This window comes from Hetaerina americana, unplaced genomic scaffold, assembly GCF_022747635.1.
Source record: "Hetaerina americana unplaced genomic scaffold, ioHetAmer1.1.p SCAF_3, whole genome shotgun sequence".
Classification (NCBI taxonomy): Eukaryota; Metazoa; Arthropoda; class Insecta; order Odonata; family Calopterygidae; genus Hetaerina; species Hetaerina americana.
In genome coordinates this window covers 41,422,215-41,448,268 of record NW_027286874.1, presented here as the reverse complement: position 1 = coordinate 41,448,268, position 26,054 = coordinate 41,422,215, and the positions used below count along the sequence as shown (strand labels likewise).

General features: G+C 33.8%; 2 protein-coding genes across 5 annotated transcripts in view; both read left to right on the top strand.

Moving 5' to 3' along the window:
- IRSp53 (Insulin receptor substrate 53 kDa) overlaps positions 1-7,024 on the top strand; it is a 769,646-nt gene extending 762,622 nt beyond the window's left edge. For 2 of the 4 annotated variants that reach the window (XM_071587463.1, XM_071587462.1), the window contains exons 12-14: positions 885-908; positions 1,374-1,879; positions 3,501-7,024. In XM_071587463.1, coding sequence (XP_071443564.1) covers positions 885-908; positions 1,374-1,879; positions 3,501-4,707 — 1,737 coding nt within the window. In that variant the 3' untranslated portion in view covers positions 4,708-7,024. The remainder of the gene's footprint in view (positions 1-884; positions 909-1,373; positions 1,880-3,500) is intronic. The other 2 variants (XM_071587465.1, XM_071587464.1) reach the window with 2 other exon arrangements.
- A 4,357-nt stretch (positions 7,025-11,381) lies between these two features.
- Usp1 (ubiquitin specific protease 1) lies at positions 11,382-25,023 on the top strand. The gene is made up of 7 exons (XM_071588217.1): positions 11,382-11,416; positions 11,560-11,752; positions 12,126-12,861; positions 16,405-16,946; positions 19,703-19,925; positions 21,429-21,733; positions 22,787-25,023. Exons 3-7 carry the CDS (start codon positions 12,134-12,136, stop codon positions 23,203-23,205), a joined length of 2,217 nt encoding a protein of 738 aa, XP_071444318.1. The 5' UTR covers positions 11,382-11,416; positions 11,560-11,752; positions 12,126-12,133; the 3' UTR covers positions 23,206-25,023.
- The last annotated feature ends 1,031 nt before the right edge of the window (positions 25,024-26,054 follow it).

Below are 26,054 nucleotides of genomic sequence, written 5' to 3'. Positions count from 1 at the left end.
GGCCTTACTGGTTCAATTATTTCGTTTCCAATATGAAAAAATAATAGGCCATAGACTCTGTCCATATCAGCTCACATCAATAGAAGCTGTAAATGAGACTAGTATCTTGTGTGTATGTTGTTTGGTATTTAAATATAATGGGAAGTCACAGATTTATAGTCAGTCATGATAACCCTATTATTAGACATTATGGATGGGTTGGGAGGAAGTGATGCTGGCATTGCCATTTATTTAATTGTTCAAAGAATACAACATTGAGGCTGTAATATTGTTAATGTATGACTGAACATTCAAAATTTTAGGCACTGGAAAAGTTAAGGATAAATATTGATTAACTTCTCCTACCCTCTGCTTAATTCTCTGGACTCCGTTCCTCCACCTAAAATCCAGCTGCTTAAGAATGGCCCTGTATTTTCCTGTAACTGTTGAAATGCCTTGTACTTAGAATTTCAATGTTGCTGTACAACTAAATGGGAACCACCTGCTAGAACTATCCTTTCAAGAAAAATTGACTTACTCTGCAGCTTGCAGTAGGGAATATTAAAAAACACATGTAATAATGTCAAGAGCTTTGATGTATTTATATCCTTTTGTTGAAATAATTTATTTCCGTGTAGGAAAGAATTTTAGATGATTCTCAAATGAAAAGGTATCCCCAAATTCATATTTAAATATGAGTCAAGGATATTTTTTCTAATCCAGCCATCCATGATCCTATTATGTGGTGTTCAACATAGAAATGAAAATAACCATGCTCATAATATTGAATAAAGCTTAAAGTAGATATAGGAGCCAACCCAGAATAAGTTATATGAAACAGTACATTTGTAGATACCCATTAGTGCTATTCTGATGGGTAATTTCTACTCTTCATTTTTTTGCAGTCAGGTCTTTCAGCTCACATAGGGGTAAGTAATTTAAATGCCTGCTACTTCTAGTGCTTCAAATTTGATTGCTAACCATACTAACCTAATCTGTTCTAATTAAAGTGTGAAATAAGCTTCATTAATTTTGTCCTAGAACCAGATAAGGATGCTCATTAAAATATTGCCTATAAGTTTGCTTAGCATGAGATCAGTTTTTCTCTGAAAATTAATTTTTGGATAGCTCACATCACTAAACTAATTTCGTGTAATTTTTTAGTTATATATGAAAGACATTAGTATTTTAATATAATACTCCTCATATTATTTTGCATTTCATTCTTTTCAGTATGTTCAGTTTATCTGATAATATTATTTGAATGAGTACGATTGATGTCACACCCTCATTATGACAAAGCAGTCTATTATATGATACTCAAAGACATCCCTCCAATATATGTACTAATTCAATAGAATCCTTTGAATAATAAGGAAAGCTATTCTTTGCAGATACGCCTGGCGACTACATCTACTGCTAGTGATGGAGGGACTGGAATCCCCCTCCCACCTCTGCCCCCGAATTACTCCCACCCTCATCAGTCATCATTCCAAGGGAGAGGGCCGCTACGCACCCACTCCCGCCCACCCCACGGCATGCACCCCCACGTGCCCCCACCCCCTCCCCCACCTCCCCCTCCTGGCCATGCCCCGTCTGCATTCTCATCCCTTCCCCCCTTCACCTCGTTCTCCTCCCCCTTCTCAGCTTCGTCCACATCATCGTCGTCCTCCTCCTCCTCAACTGCGTCATCACATTCTCAGAGAACACCACCAACAAACACCACCTTCGGGAAATTAAGAACAAATGCAGCCGGGACTCCAGTATCTGTTCCTGTGATTCCAGGGACAGTTGGCATTGGAAATGCAAGTCTGCATAGCAGTAATGACAGTGGATTCAGTAATGAAGGCCTGCCACCACCACAACCAGAAGCTGATTACTCTGATGATGACTCTCCAAGGTAATGGAATGTAAACATTTAGGTGGATGCATTTGTGGAGTACATCATCGGCTTTAATAATCATGTAAATGAATTTTAATGACTGAGATGATATTTTCAATTTCTCTTCCAAATTCAGGCTATAGCACATTGTAGTTTTTAGAGTAAAAGGAAAACAGTTGGTATGACCTCATTTGTTTGTCATCTCATAAAGGATTAACAAGGGTATCAACACTTTCTGTTCTTCCCCCAAAATTGTTGCTCCAAATATTTTAGTGCTATACATCTATATAGTAAACAAGTTTCACAATAGTTGCACAAATATTTTGTGATTTTTTACCCTTGTAACGTTGAATTTTAGGGCCCCAATTAGTGGTTTGTTTAATTGTTTTTTTCATAAATGAATAGATTTATTGGCATTTGGCAATAATGGTACTAAATTATCTTCTTAAATTCAGCTTATAAGATCCACAGCTTTTAATTAAAAATTGAATTATTAAAAAATTACAATAAAAACCTGACCCAGTGATACAATCAAAGTCATATGCCATAAATGAGACATTTTGCTAACTTGGCCGCATAAAATGTTACATACTTTTTTAATCCTAAATTTATAGCTGATGTGGAAGAAATATCTACAACATTATTTAGAAACAATGAAATTTTCATGTATTCTTAATTCTTAACATCTAATGTACTCTGTTTGTAGTTAATAACCTGTTTCCAAGATATGTAACATTTCAAGATTTTTAACTTTTTATTAACCAAGATTGTTGTAATGAGAATTTTCTGTAAATATTGAGTTCATAAAAACAATATAAAGTTGATAGTACCCTTTGACTTGAAAAAACTGTGCATTTTTGGAATGGCTAAACAGGGAACTTTTGTGGCAACTCTAATTAATTGAATTTTAAAAGTAACTATGCAAATATAAAATCATCATCATTTTAAAAGAAAACAACAGGCATACTTTGGTGAAATAATACATAATTTCCTAGCCATTTTTCAACTGCTAGAATTCCTGCTTCATTCAACATTCATATGTCAAATCATTTACCAATGTGCATTTGTAAATATCTTTGATCTCCAATTCCACAGTTTGAAAATCTCAAAATTCATGTTCCAACTCACTATCTACACATATGACTTACTTAATTCAGAACTTAAAAACACTATTTTTCTCTTAAATATATGTTAAGGGGAATTTATTCATATTTTAGTGGTGAAATATCATATCATTATTCGGTCTGTAGACTAAATAATAAATTATCAAAATACCTATGTAATATATCAACACTGCAAGTGAAAGTGAAGAATTCATAGCATCCACTAAAAAATTTGAGAATAATCCCTTTTTAATCACAGAAAGTTCACAATTTGAAGGTTCAAAACCTGTGTGCATGCACAGTTCTCCTAAGAGTTGTATTACATGAAAATTGTTTTGAAGGAAATGATATATGGAATTTCACACAAAATATCTAAAGAATTCATAATAATGTGAAAAATTTAAATCTCCAATTACAATCATTTTTATCCCATTTTTTATGCAACCCTCATCAAAAATAACTTTTATGTTCATTTTTAAAATGTATTTTTGGTTTTCTCCTTTCTGAATTTATTTTGTCCCTTCATTTTGCAACAGAAATAGTGCAACAACTCATGAAACACCAGGAAATCTGTCTTCTGTGGTAAGAGGTTGGTTGCTATATAAATCAGCCCTTGAACTTTGGGAAGATGTGAATAACCAGGCAATGGAGGACGAATTAAAAGAACGAGAGCCAAGAGATGTAGTTGCTGCAACATTGGGAAGACAGGGAGGAGGGGGAGCACTTCAGAAACTCCACAGAAGAACATCTTTTAGTGCTGATCACTTGCTGTCCTCTCAAGATGGAACAGAAAAGGAGTTTGCTGGCAGGAAAAAGGTCAATGGGAAAACAGGTAGCCTGGTAAAGAGAACCCTATCATTTTGGAAAATCAAGTCAGCTCTGAGTCTGAAGAGAAACTATAATCGGGAAAGAAAACAAATTGCTACACTTCAAGAGGAAGACACGAAGGCACAACCAGAGCCAGTTAACCAACTGTGGCGACATGATTCGATAGTCAAACTAGCTCCAGCTGTTGCAGATGGAAATGAAGGGAAACAACCAGATGGAAATGAAAGCACCATAAGGCATCAGAAATCAAATAAGACTAATTCCATGTCTTCATTGAGTTCTAGTGTCATGACAGAAGGAACTGTTAGGAATCTAAAAGGGGATGTGGAAACCTTCTCATGGATAGCTGTCGACGGATACACTTCACAGTCGAAAAAGCTGGAAATGGAAGATTCTGGAGAGAAAACTATTGAAGAAAGGATCACAACTTCTCATACATCTTCGAGGAAAGATGCATATCACATCAATGTGGAAAAAAAGGATTCCAGTATTGTACAGAGAAATGGATGTGGCTCAAACACTCAAAAGGCAGTTTTACCAAACAGGCGCAAACATCCACCCCTTCCACCTCCTCCCCCACCTCCACTTCCTACTCCTCCACCTCTGCCAAAAGGTCACCCCACTCTTGATCTTGATGGAAAGGATTTTGAGAAGGCCAGCAGAGAAATTGAAGCACAGAACCAGAAGAAAAAAGTAAAAGGTTCTCTGAGGATATCTACATCAAGCCACAGTACCACTCAGTATCTTCTACATTATGGCGAAAGGATTCATGCTCGTCTGTATAGGCCTGAGAGAGGATCAAGGTTTGATCAGAAATCAGAGGCATCAGGGAACATGTGCGGACCCTGGTACGATCTTTGGGGTGTGGACCCTTCTGTGATTGTTGGAAAAAAATTGCCAATTGAGCAGATGTGATGATCTAAATGAGAATATCATCATCATTTATGTATTTTCACCCCTTGAGTCCCAAAAAAATCAATCCCTTTTTTATTTAATTTTGTACCCAAATCTTTATCTGGAATTATTTAGATATAAGACTCATAATGTATCTGTATTAAATGAATAATAATAGTAATGATATCGAAAGAAGGGGTGTGTATATAAAGCAAGCATAATCAATGTAGATTAGTAAATTTTATTATTAACTAACATGTATCCATCTTTCTATGTTTGTATATCTATGAAGGAATTTCTTTGCATGCGAACCATTGCTTTACTTGTATTATCTTCTGCTAACATGTTACAACATTTATTCATCTCACATAAGTCAAAACCTTCTACCTAAATTTCATCTATGAAGCATGAATGAATTAATCTAGGAAAGATTGTTAAGCTGTCATCCTTTCTCATGTAAAATTCTGAGGATTATTGTGTTGTTTCAGGGGAAACGCCTTTGCTGCTGTGCGGCTACGTAGAACAAAAACTAATGACCGCTCTGCACCTCTTATTTCCTAGTGGGATCAACCAGTGCCTCTTAATTCCATTTTACTGCTAAATATTTATAAAAACAGAATAGTGTGATTGAAAAGACTAAAATAATTCTTACCCTTTGTAAATACCAAAAACTATGGCGGTGGTGGTTATCATTTCATCATCAGTGCATGATCTGCAACATCTAGATAATTTTAAATTGGTGGTTGGAAGCTTTTGTTGGGTTCTTTTTTTATGAAGAGTGTAATGACCTGTATGATGGTGTGAGACATAAATGCTTGCTGAATCGTATGGTACATAATTATTTTGAACATCTGCCACCTATGGAAGTTACATTAATTTCTAAATATTGCTGTTGATTCCACCTTTTCCAATGTTTTATAATGAAGATCATGGTTGAACGACTAGAATATTTTAACAGACAATGCCAATGACCTCAAGAAATTGTGATTGCTATCAAAATAACAGTTATTTCTTATAATCTTTGACCATATTTTTTGTTCATTATCTTGGAGTAATCCCAGAAATGATAATATAACACCAACAAGTTGCATTTTAAAATTACTCCAATTGAAGATTGAATTTGAATAGTTTAAATGAATTGTTTTCATGTAAATATGTATTGTAACAGATTCTTTGAAAAGTTTGATCAAATAGTACCTATGACTATTTTCTCAAAGTGAAAAATTTTAATGTAAAATACTTTGTTTTTCATATAAATAATGTATTTAAGTCTATAATAATCTAATTGATGAATCTGCTCAAGTTCATCAAACTGTTATAAATTTTCTTATGGCAGAAAGATGATGACCTTTTTAAGATGGATAGGGCAAAATCATCAAGGTAAACATAAAAGAGTTTTGATGGAAAGATACAGTTTGCTAGTGAGGATTTTTACACCTTTTTACAAGGAAATTTATAATTTTGTGAAGTAATGAATGAAGAATGAGTTGATTGAAATTCAAAATATGGGAAAGAAAAAGGTGCTAAATGCTCTTAGTTATAAGAGTTATTTAATTAGATGCAGTTGTTGAATGGTAAATGAGTATACATATTTCATCCTGTAGATTAAAATTTCCAAATGGGATGAGGGAAATACTGTAATAGTAATGACCTACATCTTGAATATTTTTTCATTTAAAGGTGGGGCAAACTTTGAGATAGATATGGAAAAAATTAACTTTTTATATTTGCAAATGACTAATTGTATCCACATTTTAATTTTATCTCAAACAAATGTATAACAATGAAGGGTAGATATGTGAGTACCTTAATTAATTATGAAGAGATTTTATTTTACTGCAGTTGTTAGATGAGCATTTATTTTTTATCATTGCATGCCTCTTCCTTCACCTTACATTGTGCATAGACAAAAATGCCTAGAGGAAATACATTATTTCTATGTCACTTGTAAGCTCAGCACTATCATGTCACCCTAATTAGAGCACTACCCATATGTTTTATTTCAAGAAAATGTATGAGGTTGATGTATACTGACTTATTCAGGATGGAATTCCCAAGAAATAATGAATGTTATGTACTGAGAAGTTACAATTAAAGGCAAAAATAAAATACAAATGGTAATAAAAAATTTATTTTCAATTGGCAAAAAAACTATTATAGCTCCTTATATTTTATGAAACAAAAGACCCAGCACATGAAGCTTAAAATTTATTCATTACACAAATGTATTGACTTCTCCATCTTGGAATCATTTTCCATTCATGTACTAGTGATTTGTACAGATTACACTTGTATCATGTAAACTGCCAAATAAAGTAAAATATGGGAACAACTCAAACATCTATTTGATTTAATCAGCCCTCTTTTTATCAAAAGTGATGCCTTGCATTAAAGTGATGACCTACTCTCAATGATCACTTTGAGAAAGGTTAGAGCTCCACAAATCAACATTTCATCACTTCTCGAAGTGTTTTTCGTTCAAGGTTGTAAAACACCCATATAAAATTTTAAAACTATGATATCATAAGTCTAATTGCTATTCATTTTGAATGCATTTGTACTAAATTTAATTTAAAACATGTCCAGATTATCATTTCCTAAAGTGTTGAGTCATAGTTATATTAATGTAATGAAATTATTTTAATACAAAAAAATGTCTTCTATCCAAAAGCATAGACATTGTGATCCCCAAACTCTTTCTATTATATTAAAACCCCTTAACAGATCATATACAAAAAAGAGAAGATTAAATATGGCATGTAATTGTTTCATCCCATTCCATCATGAATATAAAGCTTGCTCAAACATCATTGTATTTAAATTTTTCAAATACTTTATTCATTATTGATGGAAAGATAATTAATGCCCTTAGTTCTAAGAAGCAATTCTCTACACTTTAAATCTAAGAAAATTAGTGTTTTTGATATTTTAAATATTTTAGCAGGCCTATCCACGCCAACATGAAATAATATGTGAAATCATATTTTTTTAATGAACATTGCAATGCACTGCCTAATACTGTAGTCAAAGGTTGAATCTTGCGTTGGTATTTTGATATGGGAATTGTTTCCTAACATGTTGATTATCTAGCCATCTAGCTTGGTTTTGGGTCATCTATCCTCTACAGGACATGATGAATTTTAGTCCTCGTGAGCATATAAAATAGCCAACTGCCTTAAAAATGTTAGTGAAGATGCTCAACATCTTATTGCTACCAATTTGATGTGCAACTCACTGATATGTGTAGAGTGAGAGTGCCTCATCAATATGATACTGCATGTGTCTGAATACTGGGACTCATTGAACATGGCAAAACATGAAAGGTTTTCTTTTTATGCTTTTGGTACTACCTTTGTGATGGTGTGTGCCAATTGAAAATTTTCTTATATATATAGCAAAACAAGACATTAATGTTAATTTTTGGGCTCAAATAAACTTTAAATTTAATATAATCAATGAAACTATTTGGATTTTATTTGGACCAAATGTTGCCCTGAGATATCCATACAGAGATCAGCTGAGTCATATGACTAATTAAGAAATTTAAACCAATTGCATCTGTGTTGTTGCTATTGATGAATATGCACTATGCCATTCTTCCAAGTCACACCAGCTATGGTGTGATTGTGTGGGCTAATGCTCCATGTACAAAAATGTAATAGTGCTACAAAAATAGAATTTAATATAATATATATACTTTGATGTATTGGGATTGCATGTTCTTATGACCCAAAGAATTGCCTCAGCAAGAGCAATAATAGTTTCTCTAGGAAGGGTCACTTATGCCAGATAGATCAAAGGATAGGAGCCAAACAAAAGGTAGTTAGTGTGTCATTGTCCCAATGGCATTGAGAGGGCTGCCGAGGCATCTGGTCCTAAAGGGTCTCTCACTGCCTTGGCAGCCAGATGTGACACAATCTGAGAGATTGTGTCATATGAAATAAACTAGTGAGGAAGGCAAGGGAAAATCACCTCAATTAACTATCCCATGAATCATGATTGGACCTAATATGAAAATTAGTACTGGAAACTACAGGAGTTTGCCCACAAGGCAGAGTGTTGTGCCTGCCATCAGAGGCGGTATGGCTTCTGACGGCATCATCACCTGAAACCCTTGCACAGGTGAGAAAATGGCAACAGAAAAGAAGAGACAGAAGATGAATCACCATGAAAATAGGTATTTAGAATGTTAGTTCAATGCTGAGAACAGTAAAGTAAGAAAATATCAAGCAAGAGATTGAGAGAGGAAATATAGATATTGAAGGGCTGTGTAAGGTAATTCAGAAAAATAGCAGGGATAATTGGAGTGATAGTTACAAAGTAATATATAGCAGAGGGGTGGAAAGCCAAAGTGACACAAGCATAGTTATCAATAGAAAACTGGTGAGAAGGATAATGAATATGGAACAAGTGAATGACATTTTCATCAGTAGAAATAAAAGTAGGCCTGGTGAATCTATTGGTAATTCAGGTGGACATGCCAACTAGCAATTAAAAGGAGACAGTAGATTGGACATCCATCCAGTTTGATGAAGTGATTATGAATTAACCTGGAAGAAAACGTTTGATATTGATGAGAGCTTGGAATGGAGTGCTAGGCAAAGGTAGAGAAAAGAGTGAGTAATGAGAGTAGAGTATAGGATAAATTAATAACTTTGGGGAGAAAACTGTAGACTCGTACAGGAGAACTAGGCTGTTTATAACTAAATCCAAGTTTAAACACCACAATAGATGTTGGTGCACATAGAAAATTCCAAGGGATACAGGAGATAACAGTTAAATTATATCATGGTTGGGTATACATTTAGGAGTAATGTGATCAACTACAGTTTTCCAGGAGTAATTGCGGATTGAGATCTTAATTTATTGCTCATTGAGGAAGGAGCACCAGAAAGCAATTGATTGAGTAGTGAGTGAGGACAAGAGGATGGGACAATTATAAGAAAGACAGGAATATTTCCAACAAGGAATAAAGAAAGCAGCATATAAAAAAATAGGAATGGTAAACAGACAAATAATTAAGAAGCTATGGAGTACAGAAGATATGATTAAGAAGATGAGTGAAGAAAGTAAATGGATGAACTTGAACAGCAGAATTGGAGAAAATAAGTACAAAAAGCCAAACAAATTTTGTCAAGAGACTAACAGACCAAAGGAAACATGATGGGAAGAGGGGTACAAAAATATGGAGACTTAACAGAGAGAGGGAATAATGGGTGTGCAATACAGAAATGTGAAGGAATTGACAGAATGAATGAAAGGATATTCCATTTACACTATTAATGTTGCAAAGGGTAAAATATTAAATAATAATAAATAATAAAAGGGTTGGCAGATGAGGATGTTGCCCCACCGCCACCAAGGCTGGTGGGGCAACATAGCTTCAAGGTAGAAAAACATTAAAGGAAATCAAATTGAAGAAGACTGAGGGAATAGACGGGCTCCTCCCTGCAGAACTACTTCAGTATTAGGAAAAACTTGGAAGGAAGAGTTTTCATGGGCTCATTCATAGCATTTATGAGGGAGGAATGAGGCCAGAAGACTTTGATAGATCAGTATTGATAACCGAGCCAAAAAAGGAAAAGAATAAGAGGATAATGGGACTCTTTAACTTTGACTGGAGATGTAGCCAAGAGCATGACCATCAACAAAAGTATCGATAATATAGCAATTGAGAATGTGAAAGAAGATCCATTTGGATTTAGAATGATGGGTATGTGTGATTTTAAAGCAAAAATGAGATCACTAGTATAAAGAAACACAATATAACCGGGTTTTACATATACATATATGCTTCATGGATTTTGAGAACACATTCAACTACGTAAACTGGGCACAATCGATGAACATTTTGCAGAAGATAGGAGCAAACTGAAGAGATAGAGGACATATTGAGAATCTGTATATGCATCAGACTGATAAAATAAAGATCAGATCAGAGGTTTGAATTCTCCCTAGAGAATACTTTCCCCATATGATTGTTTATCTTGGAAAAAAACACCAATTATGGCTACTCTTCAATCTGAACAGCATATATCGTTGTGCGTTGCCTTTAAAAACGAGAAAACGATGCTATTAGGTCTAAATGCAAAGACGGTGTTAGCACTATTCTCCTGAAATTGTCTTCCAATAGCTAAATCTTGAATTGCCTGCATAAATTGTTTTCTCAAGTAACTCCAATACTCATGACCGTCGAAGCAAAAAGTAATCCCGGTATATTTCAAATTTCTGAGAAAACCTTTAAAATATATCTATTATCTTTCTGAACTCTACTGCGTTGGTAAATTATCATACTCGTGTGCGGTTGTCATTCGTTGCGGAGGTAATTAAAGAGTCAATTACATACTTCTCGACTCATCCAGTACAAAATTTAACCTAGACAGTGGTGGTGACTGTAGGTGTTCGGACTATAATACATACAAGAAATGCGAACTATGGCTGTCATTCAGACCTAATGACAAGGATATACCAACAGGATTTACAAAGCACGTGTTGGGTTAAGCATGCTGAAATGCTTTCTCCATATATTCATTAAAACTGTAACTACTTCATGATTAGTGAAATAATTACATCGACTGTACTATCATCTTCTTCATATGAAGTAATAGCAGCCTTCCATTCCCCATCCATCTTTCCCTTCCCGCGAAGAAAAAAGAACAACGCAACGCAAATTGAATTACGGAATGAAACGTCACGCGTAAGATGAAGTATGCAATGAAAATAGGATGAGGTAAATGGTTCGTTAATATTTGAATTTAGTTTTGACATAATAATAACTATAGGTGTTTCATTGTATGGAAGTAATGATGGTGAAGTGAACTTATTGCAAGGGGTTAATGTTAATGATGACTAAAGCATTTTTTTTTGTTTTAGGACTATTTGTTGGTGAACATAATTATTGGGCTGAGTAATAACACAGTTGGCACTATTTAACTTTGAGGGTCAAACATTCTCTAAAATTTGAGTGACCTAACGTATACGCCTCGTGTTTCAAATCAGTAGTAGTAATGTGAAGGTGAAACTTGTAAACTACGGTCCTCATTATACAACCAATGTTTAAGCTCAAGTATGTGCCATAATCCATAGTGTTTTTAGAAAACGATAAATTACCCTAGTTTTATGACAGAAAGCTGCATATTGGTTTTGACTATTACCTTGTTTAACCCCTTTTGTAAGGTATTAATTCATGGTCTTCGTTAATTGTGTGCTAGAACTAGGTGAAGTGGACGTTGATGACATTTATTTTACATGATTATTTCAAAATTCTGTTGCAGTGATTATATGATATTTTTAAAAGTTTAAATTTTATTATATTGTTAGCTTAATGTATGCATTTGGTTGGAACCCGAAACTGATCGGCAATAATAGACGTTAAACGTAAAAGTTAATCAATTTAAGCTTAGAAAAGCAAGCAATAATGCATTGTTCATAATTTTCAGGGAGCAAGATGACAGTATTTAGGGAAGGGAAGGAAAGTGGAAGTAGTACTGGCCCGCCAAAGAAGAAAAGTTGCCTGTCACTTTCTAGAAATATTCATCCTGTTAATAAACAAGACACAAGGTCTCCTGTCAGTTTGTCTGAGTCTTACTCTTCACCGTCCCCACAATCATCGGGATCGTCATATCGAAGTCTTGGACTCTTAGCTGCTTACAGTCAGGGCTCAGATCAGGAAATGATGAGTAGCAGTCGAGCAGATGGCACCTTAACTTCCATTACAGCTGCATCAAATTATTTATTTCCCACATATGCAGCACATAGCAGTAATGGCCGCCTTAATCCATATAGTATAGGAGTGGATACTAATAGTATTGCTAGAAATATAGCCAGTGATCATTCAGAATTTGGATTTGCTGCATCGTTATGTAATTTAGGGAATACATGTTTCATGAACAGTGTACTGTACACACTGAGATTTGCACCGTGTTTCTTACACAATTTGCACCATTTAGTGGTGGATCTACAAAAGGTGTATGGGAAAGAAGGTAGTGGAAGTTTGGGACGGTCGACTACAAGAGAAGGATATTTCGATGGTTACCAGTCACCGAAAAAAATTGAGAAATCAAAAATCCAAATTGCAACTGAGAAGCTGCATGATTTATATGTATCATTGCACACAGCAGAGAAGAAAGAGAGTTGCGAGCCTTTTCAACCAGATAGCTTCCTTCATGCTTTAAGGTAAGAATTTGCAGAAAGGTGTCCCCCTTGGCATATTCATGAGTATTTAATCAAAGAAATTTAAACAAAATAAAGTATTTCTTAATGAAATAGTTTGTGATCTGTCATATCTGAATTGAATATTGTTGATTCATGGCCAGGAAGCTCAATCCAAAAATGTGCTCTGATTGAAATAGTATGAGGTGACATGGGAAACAAGTATTTGCATTCTCTTATTATGAAAAGAGATGACTTAATTTGGGAGTTAGAGGAGTGATCTCTTTAATAGAAATTCGTTTTCACTGACTTTGAATCCCATGAACAGGACTATTCTGGTAAAAAAACATCGGAATAATATTTGAAAATTTATAATATCAACAAAAATGGATGAAAAACCCACATTTTGTGTTTTGGTAAAGAGCATGGTGAACCATTTATGTTATGAAATTTTTATTTGTCGGAGTTTTTGAAATTCTATACCATGCATATCCTTTATGTTGTATTCTTTGAAGATATTGTGATGATTCAGTCCTAATTGAGTATCAGCGTGTCCTTAAATGACTGTGTCTAGGGTTCCTTAGGACAGAGCGTGGGGGAATCTGCCCACTTCACTCTGTGCCTATTTGTGCATATTCTAGTTTTAGGGTGCATTCTGAAGTGCACATCATGATATGGAAAGGGTCACCCCACCTGAAGTGAGAAACACTGGTAAATAATGGAGACATTTACCTGGAAAGGCAGCTCCAGCCGTGTTTATAGTTCCATAATTCATGCCAGATATGCTTTTTCAGAGCACACAGATGACCTATTTTGCTCTATTCTCCTGATTTGCATCCTAAATGTAATGGCAACTTTGTCAAAGAATTTCAGTTGTTATTGAAAAGAATATCAATTTGCATTACTGGGAGGTGTTCCGATTAAAGAGATATATATGTACAGTATGTAGCTATGCATATAATGATATCTTCTCTGTACAGACAGTCCTCTCAAGTTAAATAAATTCTTATACATTTAATTACCCTAGTGAATAATCATCAAATTTTTAATCATACTTATATTGGAAGATGTTTCCCTTGTCTAGCATGGTACTTGTTATTCTCTGATTGAAACGTGGCACTCATAGTACATTGGCAAAAGTATAGAAAATCGCTGATAATTTCCACTAATCTTTTTTTGTTATGACCCTTGTTACAACTCCTTGGGTCATATTTGGTTTCATATGAAGTTGTGATATAAAATGTTAGTGGAAAGTGTTTTTCAATACCTTTTCCAATGTAGTAAATGTCCATTAAGTTAAGTCTGTGGCTGTATAGTTGTTAATGATTTAATTTCTTTTGCCTTTATATTGATGGTAAAGGTAGGAAAGTTCTGCCATTTGATAGATTTCCTTATTTTTACTTTACATGCTGGCCCTCTTTAAGGTTAAGTTTTAAATTCGGTACAAAATTTCTAAAAGAGCAAAAGAAAATAAATTAAAGTATTTTTGGGACATAGCCTACATCATTAATTAAGCAAATACTGGAAGTACATCTTGCTAAATTTCATTCCCCCTGATGTTGAAGAATTGCCTCAAATTGGTTGGAGATATGAATGGTCCTTTGTGAATTAAGTATCATTGAAGTTGAAATGGGCTGTTGTCTTTGCAAAATCATCTAAAACCTAAGGAACCCATACATGTGGAGGGTGGTTGCATATGAACCATTGTACAGAAATAGTTCAATTTTGTGAGTCAAAACCTTAACTGAATACATGCTCAGTTTCACTTTACGGATCAGACTTTCTGAGTGAAGGAGCCATTTCAGCTACCATCCCTATTATGGGTTAATTAGGATTTCAGAATTCAAAAGAATGGTGGAAAGAAGCCAGTAGTAGAATAAGATTACTTTTTACAGAGTAAATGGAAGTACCCTTCTTGTTATAGTAGCAGTGATTAGGAAAGCCGTGGAGATAAGATCAACTGACTGGGTTGGATTGGAAAGCATTTGCACTTATGCAAACTGGAGGGAGCTATTGATGCTGTTTCTCAGTTTTTATTCACATATTTCATTTTGTCATTACACAATAATTGTCCCTGACAAATCCATGCATTGATGGTGGTAGTTTCCGGAGGAAGTGGCTTGGTTCTAATGATGGCAAGGTTTTTTAGCTGTTGCCAGTTCATTGCTTTCAAATTGCTGTAAGTTATTGAAAGGAGAGGCCAACATGGTAGCCTATTGGGTGGAGTATTTGGCTTCTGACATGAGGTCCAAGGTTTAAATGTGGAAGACCCACAGTTTCACCAAGATAGTATGCTTTTTCGGATATCTTATGTATCTGGTTAAGCATATAGGCAAAGAACCTTCTCCTTCCCTCCGTATTCAGAATGTGTTGATTTCACATGATGTCTTTAGTAAGAAGTGCACTCTACCCTCTAATTCATGTATCAAACTAACATTTAAATTGATTGCTGTGGTTAATCAAATAAGGGTTATAGTGTTATCAATCTTTCTAGTTAATTGATGCTGGACTCTTTAAAGATATGGAGGTATGTAGAGCTCAAAATCAATTGGGGAAGACAGAAAATTCTGTTAGTGAAGTTCCCATGTGTATTTTGAAGCTGTCTACAAATATTATGACTGTCTTCTATGATGAGAATTGATGCTGAAGCAACAGCGTAGCAATTTTTGTATTATGTTAGGCCCATTGCCCTGTGGTCTGCCCAAAATCTCTTCCTAAGGACCAGGGAGAAGGATGGTGTTTTGTTACTTCATTGTTTACTCCATTTAAACTATGGTTTAAATATTTCCGCACTTATTGTATAAACTGTCGAGATAAAATCAAAGAACCAAATTATTTATTTCCTAAAAATAAATTTCAAAAGGAGATAGTCTTTACCTTAATTGTGATTATGCTAACAATGTATGCCTCATGTCTTCTGAAACTTTTCCAGCAACTGTAGCTTTAAAAAATGAATACTATTTTAGCATGTGAGTGTTGCTGTTATATCATTATGTAGAACTGGAGGCAATTGCCCAGAAATTTTTTTAAGAGACTTGTGGAAGGGCCAGATTTTTAATCATCTGCAAACCCATAATTAAACAACAAAATTCTTTTACCACTAAACTCAACAATACGGTGTGCATATGTGTACATGCATGGAAATAAACTTTTGAGTGATAAAATAATTTTGCAGCATTAGCAACAGTGTGTATTTTCTATCCAGTATCAGATTAACTGCAAAGTATATGCATGTCCTCATACTTAAAGCAAAAATGTACAGATTTATTCAAGCAAAAAAGCACCTCAAGTTTTTCTTAGAAATATGATTAGTGTTTCAAAATTAGTAGATCTGCTGTGAAAACATTTTAGAAAAAGTTACCTCAAATATGACATAGGTACATAGTTTATTTTGAATTCGTTTATGAAGTAGAAAAGTGGAGTAGACTAGCTAATCTTTCCCAATCAGCTACCTAGCATGTTTTCATATTAAAATTTTATTTTAACAAAAGATTGAAGTTAACTTATCTGCATTATATTTTTGATTGTTTTTTTGATAACTTCTAATGTCTTCCAAATTAATTGTAGGGATGTGAATCAAATCTTTGAAGGAAACCAACAGCATGATGCCCATGAATTACTAATGTGCCTTCTGAACAACATTCGTGATACATGCCAACAGCTTGCTAATGCACATGCCGATTGCCAGGGGCCCTCATTGGAATTGGATCTGCCTGGTTCATCTTCTTCATCTTCATCATCCACAACATCCTCATCTTCATCTCGGCGAGCGTGGAATATGCATAAGACATGGAAGAAAAAGAAGAGCAAAGGGAGTGTCATAAGTATGACTCTTAAAGGGAAGAAGGACTGTGCTGATAGGAAAGTGGGAGATGGTCTGTCGGACATGACATTGGAATCTAGTTCTGAGCATGTTGCATTTCCTTCAAATTTGAAAGAAAAGGTTTTTCCTGTTCTTCAGACAGCTATACCGAATTTCATTAGCAGAGACTTTGAGGGAGTAACTCTCTTGCGGACCAAATGTCTCGAGTGTGAGCATGTTACAGAACAACGGGAAACCTTCTGTGACATATGTGTACCCATAACTTCAGATTTTAGCATGGAATCAGGTTAGTCCTTGTATTATCATTCTATTTAGTGATTAGAAATAATTTTTATAGTTATATTAATCCTTTCAGTTATTATTGTAAAAATATTGTTGCATAAAATGGGGTTGTTTCTCTTGGGTTTAATTTATGAAGTTTATATTGCATTTTAATGTCACTCCGATTCTAATTCGAGTATACATATCCCTTTCATGCAGTTATTTTCGGCTATCTCCATAGTTTTATCATTCAAATACCAAAAACAGTGATGGTGAACCTTTTGCCTATTGAGTGCCAAAGTTTATGAAATAAAAGTAAACTCTTGGCTGGAGTGTAAACCTATCGAGTGAGGAAGAGGTGTTGATTATTTTCATGTCTGTAAGAAGCATGGAATGTTTTTTAAAATAAAAATCAATTTTTTTAAGGTTTTCACCATTATTTGTTTTTAAGTTTAAATGCCTAACTAAAGCTTGTAACAAAGGTAATTAGTATTCCAGAATGCTACGTGTGTCACTTAGGGTATACTTTCCTTTTGTTTACTATCCCCGACCTATTAGGATTGAACACAGATAGAACAAACTTACACACGAACCACAACTTAAATGTATAAAATGGCTGAAAAAGCTATTTTCATTGTTTTTTTGTCATTTGTTCATTTCATCATTAGGTTTTAAAATCTAATTTTTAGTTTGTTTAAAATGGTAATATCTCAGTGTAGATGAATAATTTTTTTCTCTTTTAGCCTTTCATTTGAAGGAACTTAATTCATAGAGCAGCCCAGAATAAAAGTTGTCCTTGATTTGAGTTATCTTTTCTTCTATCCATGAGTTAATTTAATTTCAGTTTCAGTATTCTTTGATTAGCTTTTTTATCTTTTAAATTAATAAAATGTAACTATCTAGATCATATATGATGATTCATTGAAGTTCTAACAATGTTTTAACCATAAAAGTATGTCCTAGTAAGCATAAATCCATGTCTATGTATTTATTTATTGTATTTTTCTTCTAACCACTTGGTTTTCACTATATTATGTTCACCTTTAAGTAGTATTACTTCATAACATAATATTTCTTTGTGAAGGGGATTAGAATTGAATACTTTAGCTAGCCAGCTTTTTCAGTACCCATCAGACTTGTCCAGGATGAAGTATTTAAGAAGTAAAAAGTGTACTAAAAGTATGCTTGTAATATGCAAAGCCAAGCACACTGTAACTAGGTTCTGTTCAGACATAATTTGGCATTGCTAACTCTATTAGTGCTTGCATGCATTTTATGACAAGGCTTTCAGTGATTAGACATTGGAGAGATATTATACTTGTAAATGTAAGGTCTCCAGCATTAAAAGTAAATGTATTTGAGAACAGTGAAATAATCAAAGAATGACTTTTGTGTTACTTCTTGTGTTAAAACTGTAATAAGTTAGGATGTGCTTGAAGATGAATTAATTAAATTGTTGGTAATGTTTAGTTGGTAAATTGTCACTGATTTTGGGGATTTCATGATATTAAGTGATGTGAATCTCAATACATAATTAGAATGATGGAGGACCTGAAATTTTATGGAAATGATTCAATTTGAAAATTTCAATCAAACTACTACCTACGTATTTACTTATGAAAAGAATTTTGACCAAAGAAATGCACTCTTTTCAACTAAAGAAGCACTCCTTATCTTTCCATTTTTCTGATACAATAATAGACACCTAGTGATGGAGTGAAAATCCATATGATAGAAAAATGTTGGGTGTGAGTTATGATTATAAATGACAAAGGAACACATTGAGAAAATTTTACTTCACATTGCAGAAATTTTCACCCAATAAGGTTCTACCAATGAGATTCCATTGTATTTTCTAAATTCATGCTCAGTGTGTGTACCTTAAATATTATAAACCCATCTCATTCCTTGTTCATAAGTGAAGATATATAGTATTTAGGATAGTGATAAATGAAGTTCTAAGGTTCATAAACAAACACATTCTTTGTATCTCTTTGTTATACACATGCCCAGAACACCATCTTATTAGAAAAAAGTTTTTCTGCTCATTCTTACTCCTACATTATTTATAATCACCTTGGTAAAGCAAGTTCAATACAATGGAGATCCCAAATATGTATTTCTAAAGTCAGTCTGGTGCCAAATTTGCCAGTTATCTCAAGACTTCATTTTTTGGTTTTCCTATGGGTGAGGTATTTTAATAACCTTTTTTAGAAAAGTGGTTTATTTCCAGGAACTAATCTGTTATTATTATATGTAGATAATTACCAATCAGGTAACAAAGTATGTCACTCTAATATTCATTTAGTAACACAATTGCTAATTGAACTTTCACTATGTAAATGCTCCATTCTTGTGACAGTTTTCATGTGCTTGTCAGAGTTCTAAATGCGTTTATATACCAGTTTTTTCTGACAATTCAGTTAGGGAATCTTTAAATAATATTATTGCTTATTGAATTAATATCTTTTTAGCTTTTTTCATACCTTTCTATCTTTTTTTAGCAGCAGCGCATTCTCTTATACTTATGCTGATCTTTGACTTTTTATCTACCTTGGCTATGCGCTATTTTGCAGTTTAATTTTAGGTGGAACTATGAATAAGAGATTGGCTGTAATGTTTAATTGTCATAATTAATAATTTTTAATAGCTAATAGTCTCCTCCCTCAATTGAGACTTAAAATTTCTCTCCCACAGACCCTGTATATGTACACTGTATATGTACCCTATCTCTTACACTGTCCAACATGACATCATTTTCAAACATTCTTTATTTTTCAGGTGAATTACCTCTGCGGCCGAGTGATATTTTCCGGAGTGCCATTTTGGCCAGTGAGAATTTACGAGACTTGAATAAGTACTGGTGTGAGCAGTGCCTCAGGTACAATGAAGCTTGTAGAACAGTACGCTACGAATCATTACCTCGGTTACTCATCCTTCATTTAAACAGATTTTCTGCCCAACCCAGTGAGCATGTCGGAAGTCATCATAGTAACAAAGCATGGTAAGTGTTTGCATCACCAAAATGTTTTAATATTATTTTCATCTAGTGGTACAAAATGTATTATATCTTACCCTTAGTTACCTTGACTCTCCATCAGTTACTGAGTTTCATCTATTTAGCCACCTCTTGTATGAAGCTTGTCTGGTCAAGTTCATTCCTGATTGAAACTGTTTAACCTGTCCTTTACATTCCCTTTGGTGCAATTGAAATCATTACATAAGCATAAGATCTAATTTATTGTTTGACCATTCTGTCATCTTTCAGCTTATACAGCCTGTAATTCCTTTGTTTTTCACTTTCTGTGCAAAATTTTGAAAATTTTTCTTTTCTTTATATCTCTTCAAGTTGAAGAATGTAATTCATCTCTTACAATCAGTTTATAGGTTTTCCCAGCATCCAGATTTTTTTATTACTTGCCATTTTTTCTGTGTTTGATAATGTTTAATGCCAATGCTGCACTCCTATGCCATTACGACTGCTGCTAATATTTTAAGTGCTCATGGGTAATGATTTAACAATGGAGTTCATTATGGTTAGTTCCCTCAGTGTTAGTAGACAAAATGTGCACACCATCCTAGACTTTTGAAAGTGGTCCATTGAAAGTAAAATGGTCAAAAGTAACAGTTTCTTATTATCATAAGTTGGAAATTATGAAACGAATGTTTCATATTCAAAATTATTCCCATGAATTACGATGGAATTCAGTGAATCTCTGTCATTTAATGGGAAAATATACGAGGTGTGTTAGAAAAGTAAGAGGAATTTCGTCATTCTACATAGTTAAAAGTGCACCATGAATTCTAGCAGCAAGGTCAAATGATCAGTAAAGAATACTACTTACAAGTTCAATGCCTTAGGCAGGAAGCAATATGTAAAAAACACCCATATTTATGGCAAAACAGTTCATAGCTCTAGCAGGAAAGTAATGCTTCTTCGCTTGATTTCTCATCTTGTTCGTCAATTTTTGACCAAAAACAGCACTGTAATGCCCCCTTAATATCTCGGCCTCCATATTCACCAGACATGGTGTCTTTTTTTTAGTTCCCAAAAATAAAGAGAACCTTGAAGGGCCATCATTTTATGAGCATAGATGAGATTACAAACTTATTGCTAAGAAAGCTAAAAGCTACACAAAAGATCGAGCTCCAGAAATATTTTGAGTTTTGGAAAAAGTGTATAATATCTAATTGGGACTACTTCAAAAAGGGTAACATTGATATTGACTAATAAAAAAATTCTTTCTGAAAAATTTAAATTCCCATTATTTATTGAACAAACCTCGTACGGCAAGGTTGGATTCCAGTTTCAACAAGTTTTTGAAATCAACTCGTATAAGGGATTTTCTTCTCTCAAACTGAGTATGTAATTGCTCTCACAGCACTCCTGGGCCCCGCATGATCTCAATTTACATATTTCTGTATAGTTAAGAAATATCTGATTTTTAATGCAATAAGCAGAATTTGTATGCCTTTGAATTGTTACCTTAAATTTATTTTTTCCTAGGCCAATGACTTGTATGTACAAAGTAAAGAATTACATGCCCACACCAATGACTTTAGACTGTTTCTGCGAGACCTGCCGTGAAAGTGAGATGGAGCCAACTCCGCATTCCTATCGTCTTTATGGTGTTATCATGCATATTGGTGCTACTATTGCCTCTGGTCACTATGTTTCATATGTGCGTGCTTCTCAAAGCGAGTACGAATATTATCAGTGTGACTATGAGCAATGTTCCGGAGTTGGAGGGAGCAGTTTAAGCTGCAATCTGACTTCTACGGGAAAGGGATCAACTGGAAGTGGAAGCTCAGGTGACTATATTGATGTATTAAACTTAGCTTAAGTCTTCGAACCCTTGAGTGTACTGCAATTGCATGGCCTGGAAGCATTTTAAAACTTTTCCATTTCGAAATACCTTATGAGTGTTTTGAGAAGAACATATTGGTTTAAATGAAACTATACTCAGTACTATTAATGACCAAGTAATCTGGCCAGAGATGAATTTGTTGACTAGTGGATAATTGCAATTATTTGGTCATTAATGTGTTCCAATGCCACGAAATCATGACTAAAACTATGCAGCTCACTCCTCAGTGCTGTGTATGTGAAAATAAACAATTTATTTCTGGGGACCAAAACCATGTCTTATAAAATGTGGGCCAAAATGTCTTTCAGCTGTCCTATTTCTCATTACACAACTTTAATTTTAAATACAGTACTGCTTGAATATCTTCTCTTTTAAGACTCAATGAGGTTATTTTCATTTTAACTTTTTATGATATGCTTAGTGTCATTCATTATTTTTATATTATTGACATAAGTATTATTAGCAGCCATTTTCTTTGCCTTTATGACACTGATGCTGCTTAAGGTTTAGTGCCTGTTTAGTTTATCAGGAGGGATATGTATATAGCACAGGGGTGACATCCCCTTTAGCCAAATGTGCATAAATTTTGCATGCCCTCAGCCGATAAGATGCAGGCTGATTTTAGAGTACAATTTGGAGTTAAAAAGTATCTCTTATAGACCGGGATAAATGCACAGTAATAAGTCCATAAGAGCACTGTGCCTTACCCACTTGCACCCTCAAATAAAATCAAGTTTTACACATGATCGGACAACTTATTGTATTATATAAAAAAACGAAGTGGTCATTCGAATGAAACATCTTTGACAAATGAATTGACTCCTTACTTCCTCTTTAATGCTAAGTGCCTCTAGAGTTTTCTCTTAAGTTATCCATTCCATTTATTCCATTCATTCTTCAGTGATTTGTGTGTGAAATACAGTATTGAATTATTAATTCTGCATGGTTATGCTTTTCTTTTAACTTCTCATGATGGAGACATCTTATATTTTCCTAGGTGCTGGTGGACTTTTTAAATTTTTCAAGCCAAAGCAAGCTGACTTTTCCAAAGGCAGTGGTCAGGGAAATATGTGTCGCAGTTCACAGTGCTGTGGCATGAGAATGAACCGTGCGGCATTAGCTGCCTTCAACAGGGGTTATAGCTCTTCCTTTCGTTCATCCAATCCATTATCTTGTGGTGCTCTTTCATATTCACCAGAAAACAGGATGTTAATGGGAGGTCATCGCCAAATGCATTTGAAGGATCCATCTCCATCTGTGGCTGATACATCTGTACCTGAAGATCCTTGGTTGGTATGTGATGATGAAAGCATCCAGCCCCTCACTCGGAAAGAGTTTGAGGAAATATTAGCTCCAAGAACATCTGCGGTAACTGCATTGACTCCATACCTACTCTTTTATGCTAAGTGCCCCTGAGTGTATGTTTTTTTCAGTAGGTTTAAAAAGTTATCCATTCCATTTATTTTAAATACCTCCTTAAGTGAGTTGTATATAATTGATGAGAGAAAATGGTATAAAGTCGTGAACCCAAGGTATTACAGTTAACTGTTCAACTTGTTGTTCTGAAGAATCCTTCATAAATGTTTTAGTTTGTGATTGTTTTAAGTTATTTGATGGGATAACTATTTTAAGGCACAAGTCTTTACTGATTATCTGTGCATACCTACTACTCCCACTACTGTGATCTAGAAGTGTCATGTTATGATATAAAATATTCTGTGGTACCAAAAGTATTTTTTTAATTGTAGAATAAGTGTAGATTTTATTAGAAACAGCAGCATTTCAGGCTAAAATATCTCAGTACATTCAGATATATCTAATGGGTTTTGATTACCAATGAAGAAAAAAGAGCCATCTCTGGAGCAACAATTTTATTTAAGTTTTGTGATATTTCATAAGTAGAATTAAAACATTCATTATAGATTTTTCGAAGTGAGTTTTAAATTCAGCAGTTTGGTTATGAAAATCAATTAACAACCAAACTACTTAATAATTCCACTAAATTCCACTCTTTTATTCAAAGCTATGCAAGTCCTGCTTTTCAAATAACCTGTAAGCAATGTCATGGACCTTGTAGCTCTGTTGTTGCTGTTGATTCTATGTACTTTTTTATTTTAAAATAGAAGCTTTGATAAATTGTAAATTTAAAGAAAATAAGCAAAATTTTAATTGAGCAGATAAATTAGAGAGAAATAGGAAGGCACAACAGTCATTTTAATTGAACTGATTGTGTCTCATATTTTATAAAATAATTATATCCACTGGCTTTTCCAATTCAACTGATTTCTTCATACATGTAATTTGAGAGCAATCTTGCATTAACATTGGCAGTTCAGTTGTTAAAATGATATGAAATTTTCCTTTATTCATACAATTGCAACAATTATTGCACTTTTTTGTGCCCTGAATTGTTAACTTCTAGTATGTATGGCGATGTATTCACACTGGTGGCCAAGCAGAACCTGTGAGCCATATTTTAGTGTTGATCCTTCGTACCAACCATTAGCTGTACACAAGAAGAATGCCACAGATCGCAAAAGCAGGGAAAAAAATTCCTAAGATTGTTTGTATTCTCTACTTGGCATATCAGTGTGCTAAAATATTATGTGTTTACTTTTGTTGCTAGGGTCTTCAGATTATTCTAAAAGAAATTTCAAACCAGTAAATAATGAATTATGGAAGAATAGAAAAGTATAACCTTATTGTAAATGCTTCACTCCGAGCTCAGGTTGCCGAATTCAAATAATTTTGCTTGTCAATTCTTTCAATTTAGTAAAGTGAAAGGTTATACCCATTGCTGTAATGTTTGAAAAGCAATAATTTGTTAACTTTAATTGTAGTTTATTCAGCACAAGCAATCAGTTGTGACATATAGATTTAACTTTTCTAAACATTTAATAGGTTTAGGATAAATGAAATTGAGTCACATTTAAAAAGCTACTTCAAACATCAGATATTGATATGGCGGCAATAAGAAACCAAATTCTTCAATCTTTTAGTGCCTGTAAACTATTGAAATTGGTTGAGTTTATTGTAAACTAATTAGCTGGTAGGTAAATAGTAAGTTGAAACTTCAGCTTTAAATATGAGGTTCATCAGAAGGTTACAATTTCAGTATGTTATTTAAGCTGTATTGTTAATTTTTGTTCTTGTATCTTGTTATAATAGTTGCAAATATATGCTTTTTCATTACAATTCCTCTTAATTAACATGAAATAGAATTTGTCTATTAATTTAAATTATTTATAGTGTGAAATAAAAAATGAAGTGTTTGGTTCTATTAATCATTCTTCATTTAAATAGTTCAGTTTTCACCCTTTTTCTGAATTCTAGTGTATCAACACTGTGTAATAATATCTTCTCCTATCTGCAAAATGTCTTATCAATCATCTTGAACCAATTTTGAAAGGAGGATAGCATGTTCTTGGTGATTCCGAATTGGGAATACCAGTGTTTCAACAGATATACAAAAATATATGAGGGAAAAGTCATGCTGTCAAACCATTTTTGATATGACCTGATTTTGCAAAACATCAGAGTTTACACAATCACTTAAGTGGCCCTGGCTGATTTTATTTTCTCGTATAAACCTCTAGTTTGGCATTATGAGGATTTGGTAATTCATTTTCCAAGTAATACTTTAGGTATCTGAGGGATGGAGCTTATATTATCTATTCTTAATGGAACAACAGTTCTCTTGAGATTGCTATTATAATCAGGTTGATTCACAATAACATATTAAGTTCTTTAAACATGTTATTTTTTACTGCTACTTCTTATTGATGTATTAATGCTCTATATCTGCACTATGAAATGGTTCCTTTTTAATTTGATTTTACTGTGTGCATAAAACATTATGACAGGAAATATGAACTTGATAGAGGTACCTGGCTATTTTTGCAAGAGGTCTTTAGTATAGCATGCAATAGAAGTTATTTCAGTGATTATGTTGAACAATATTTGATACAAATTTAATCTTTATTTATAAACTATTTTAATAAAACTCATATGAGTAATAACAAATTAGAACTGTTAAATATTGCAAGTATATGATCTGATGGGTAATTGGCAATACATCAAAATAATTTGAATTCTAAATTTGTTGAAATGATGGAAATCATTTTCATTTTTGACTCAGAATTGTACAATCCTATTTAATTAAACTGGATGAATCTGTTACTGTTAGTAAATTCATGCCTAAATTTTTTTCATCCATTTTTCAGTAAGTCTATGAAAAACTGAAAACAGATGTCAATAGAAAGTTA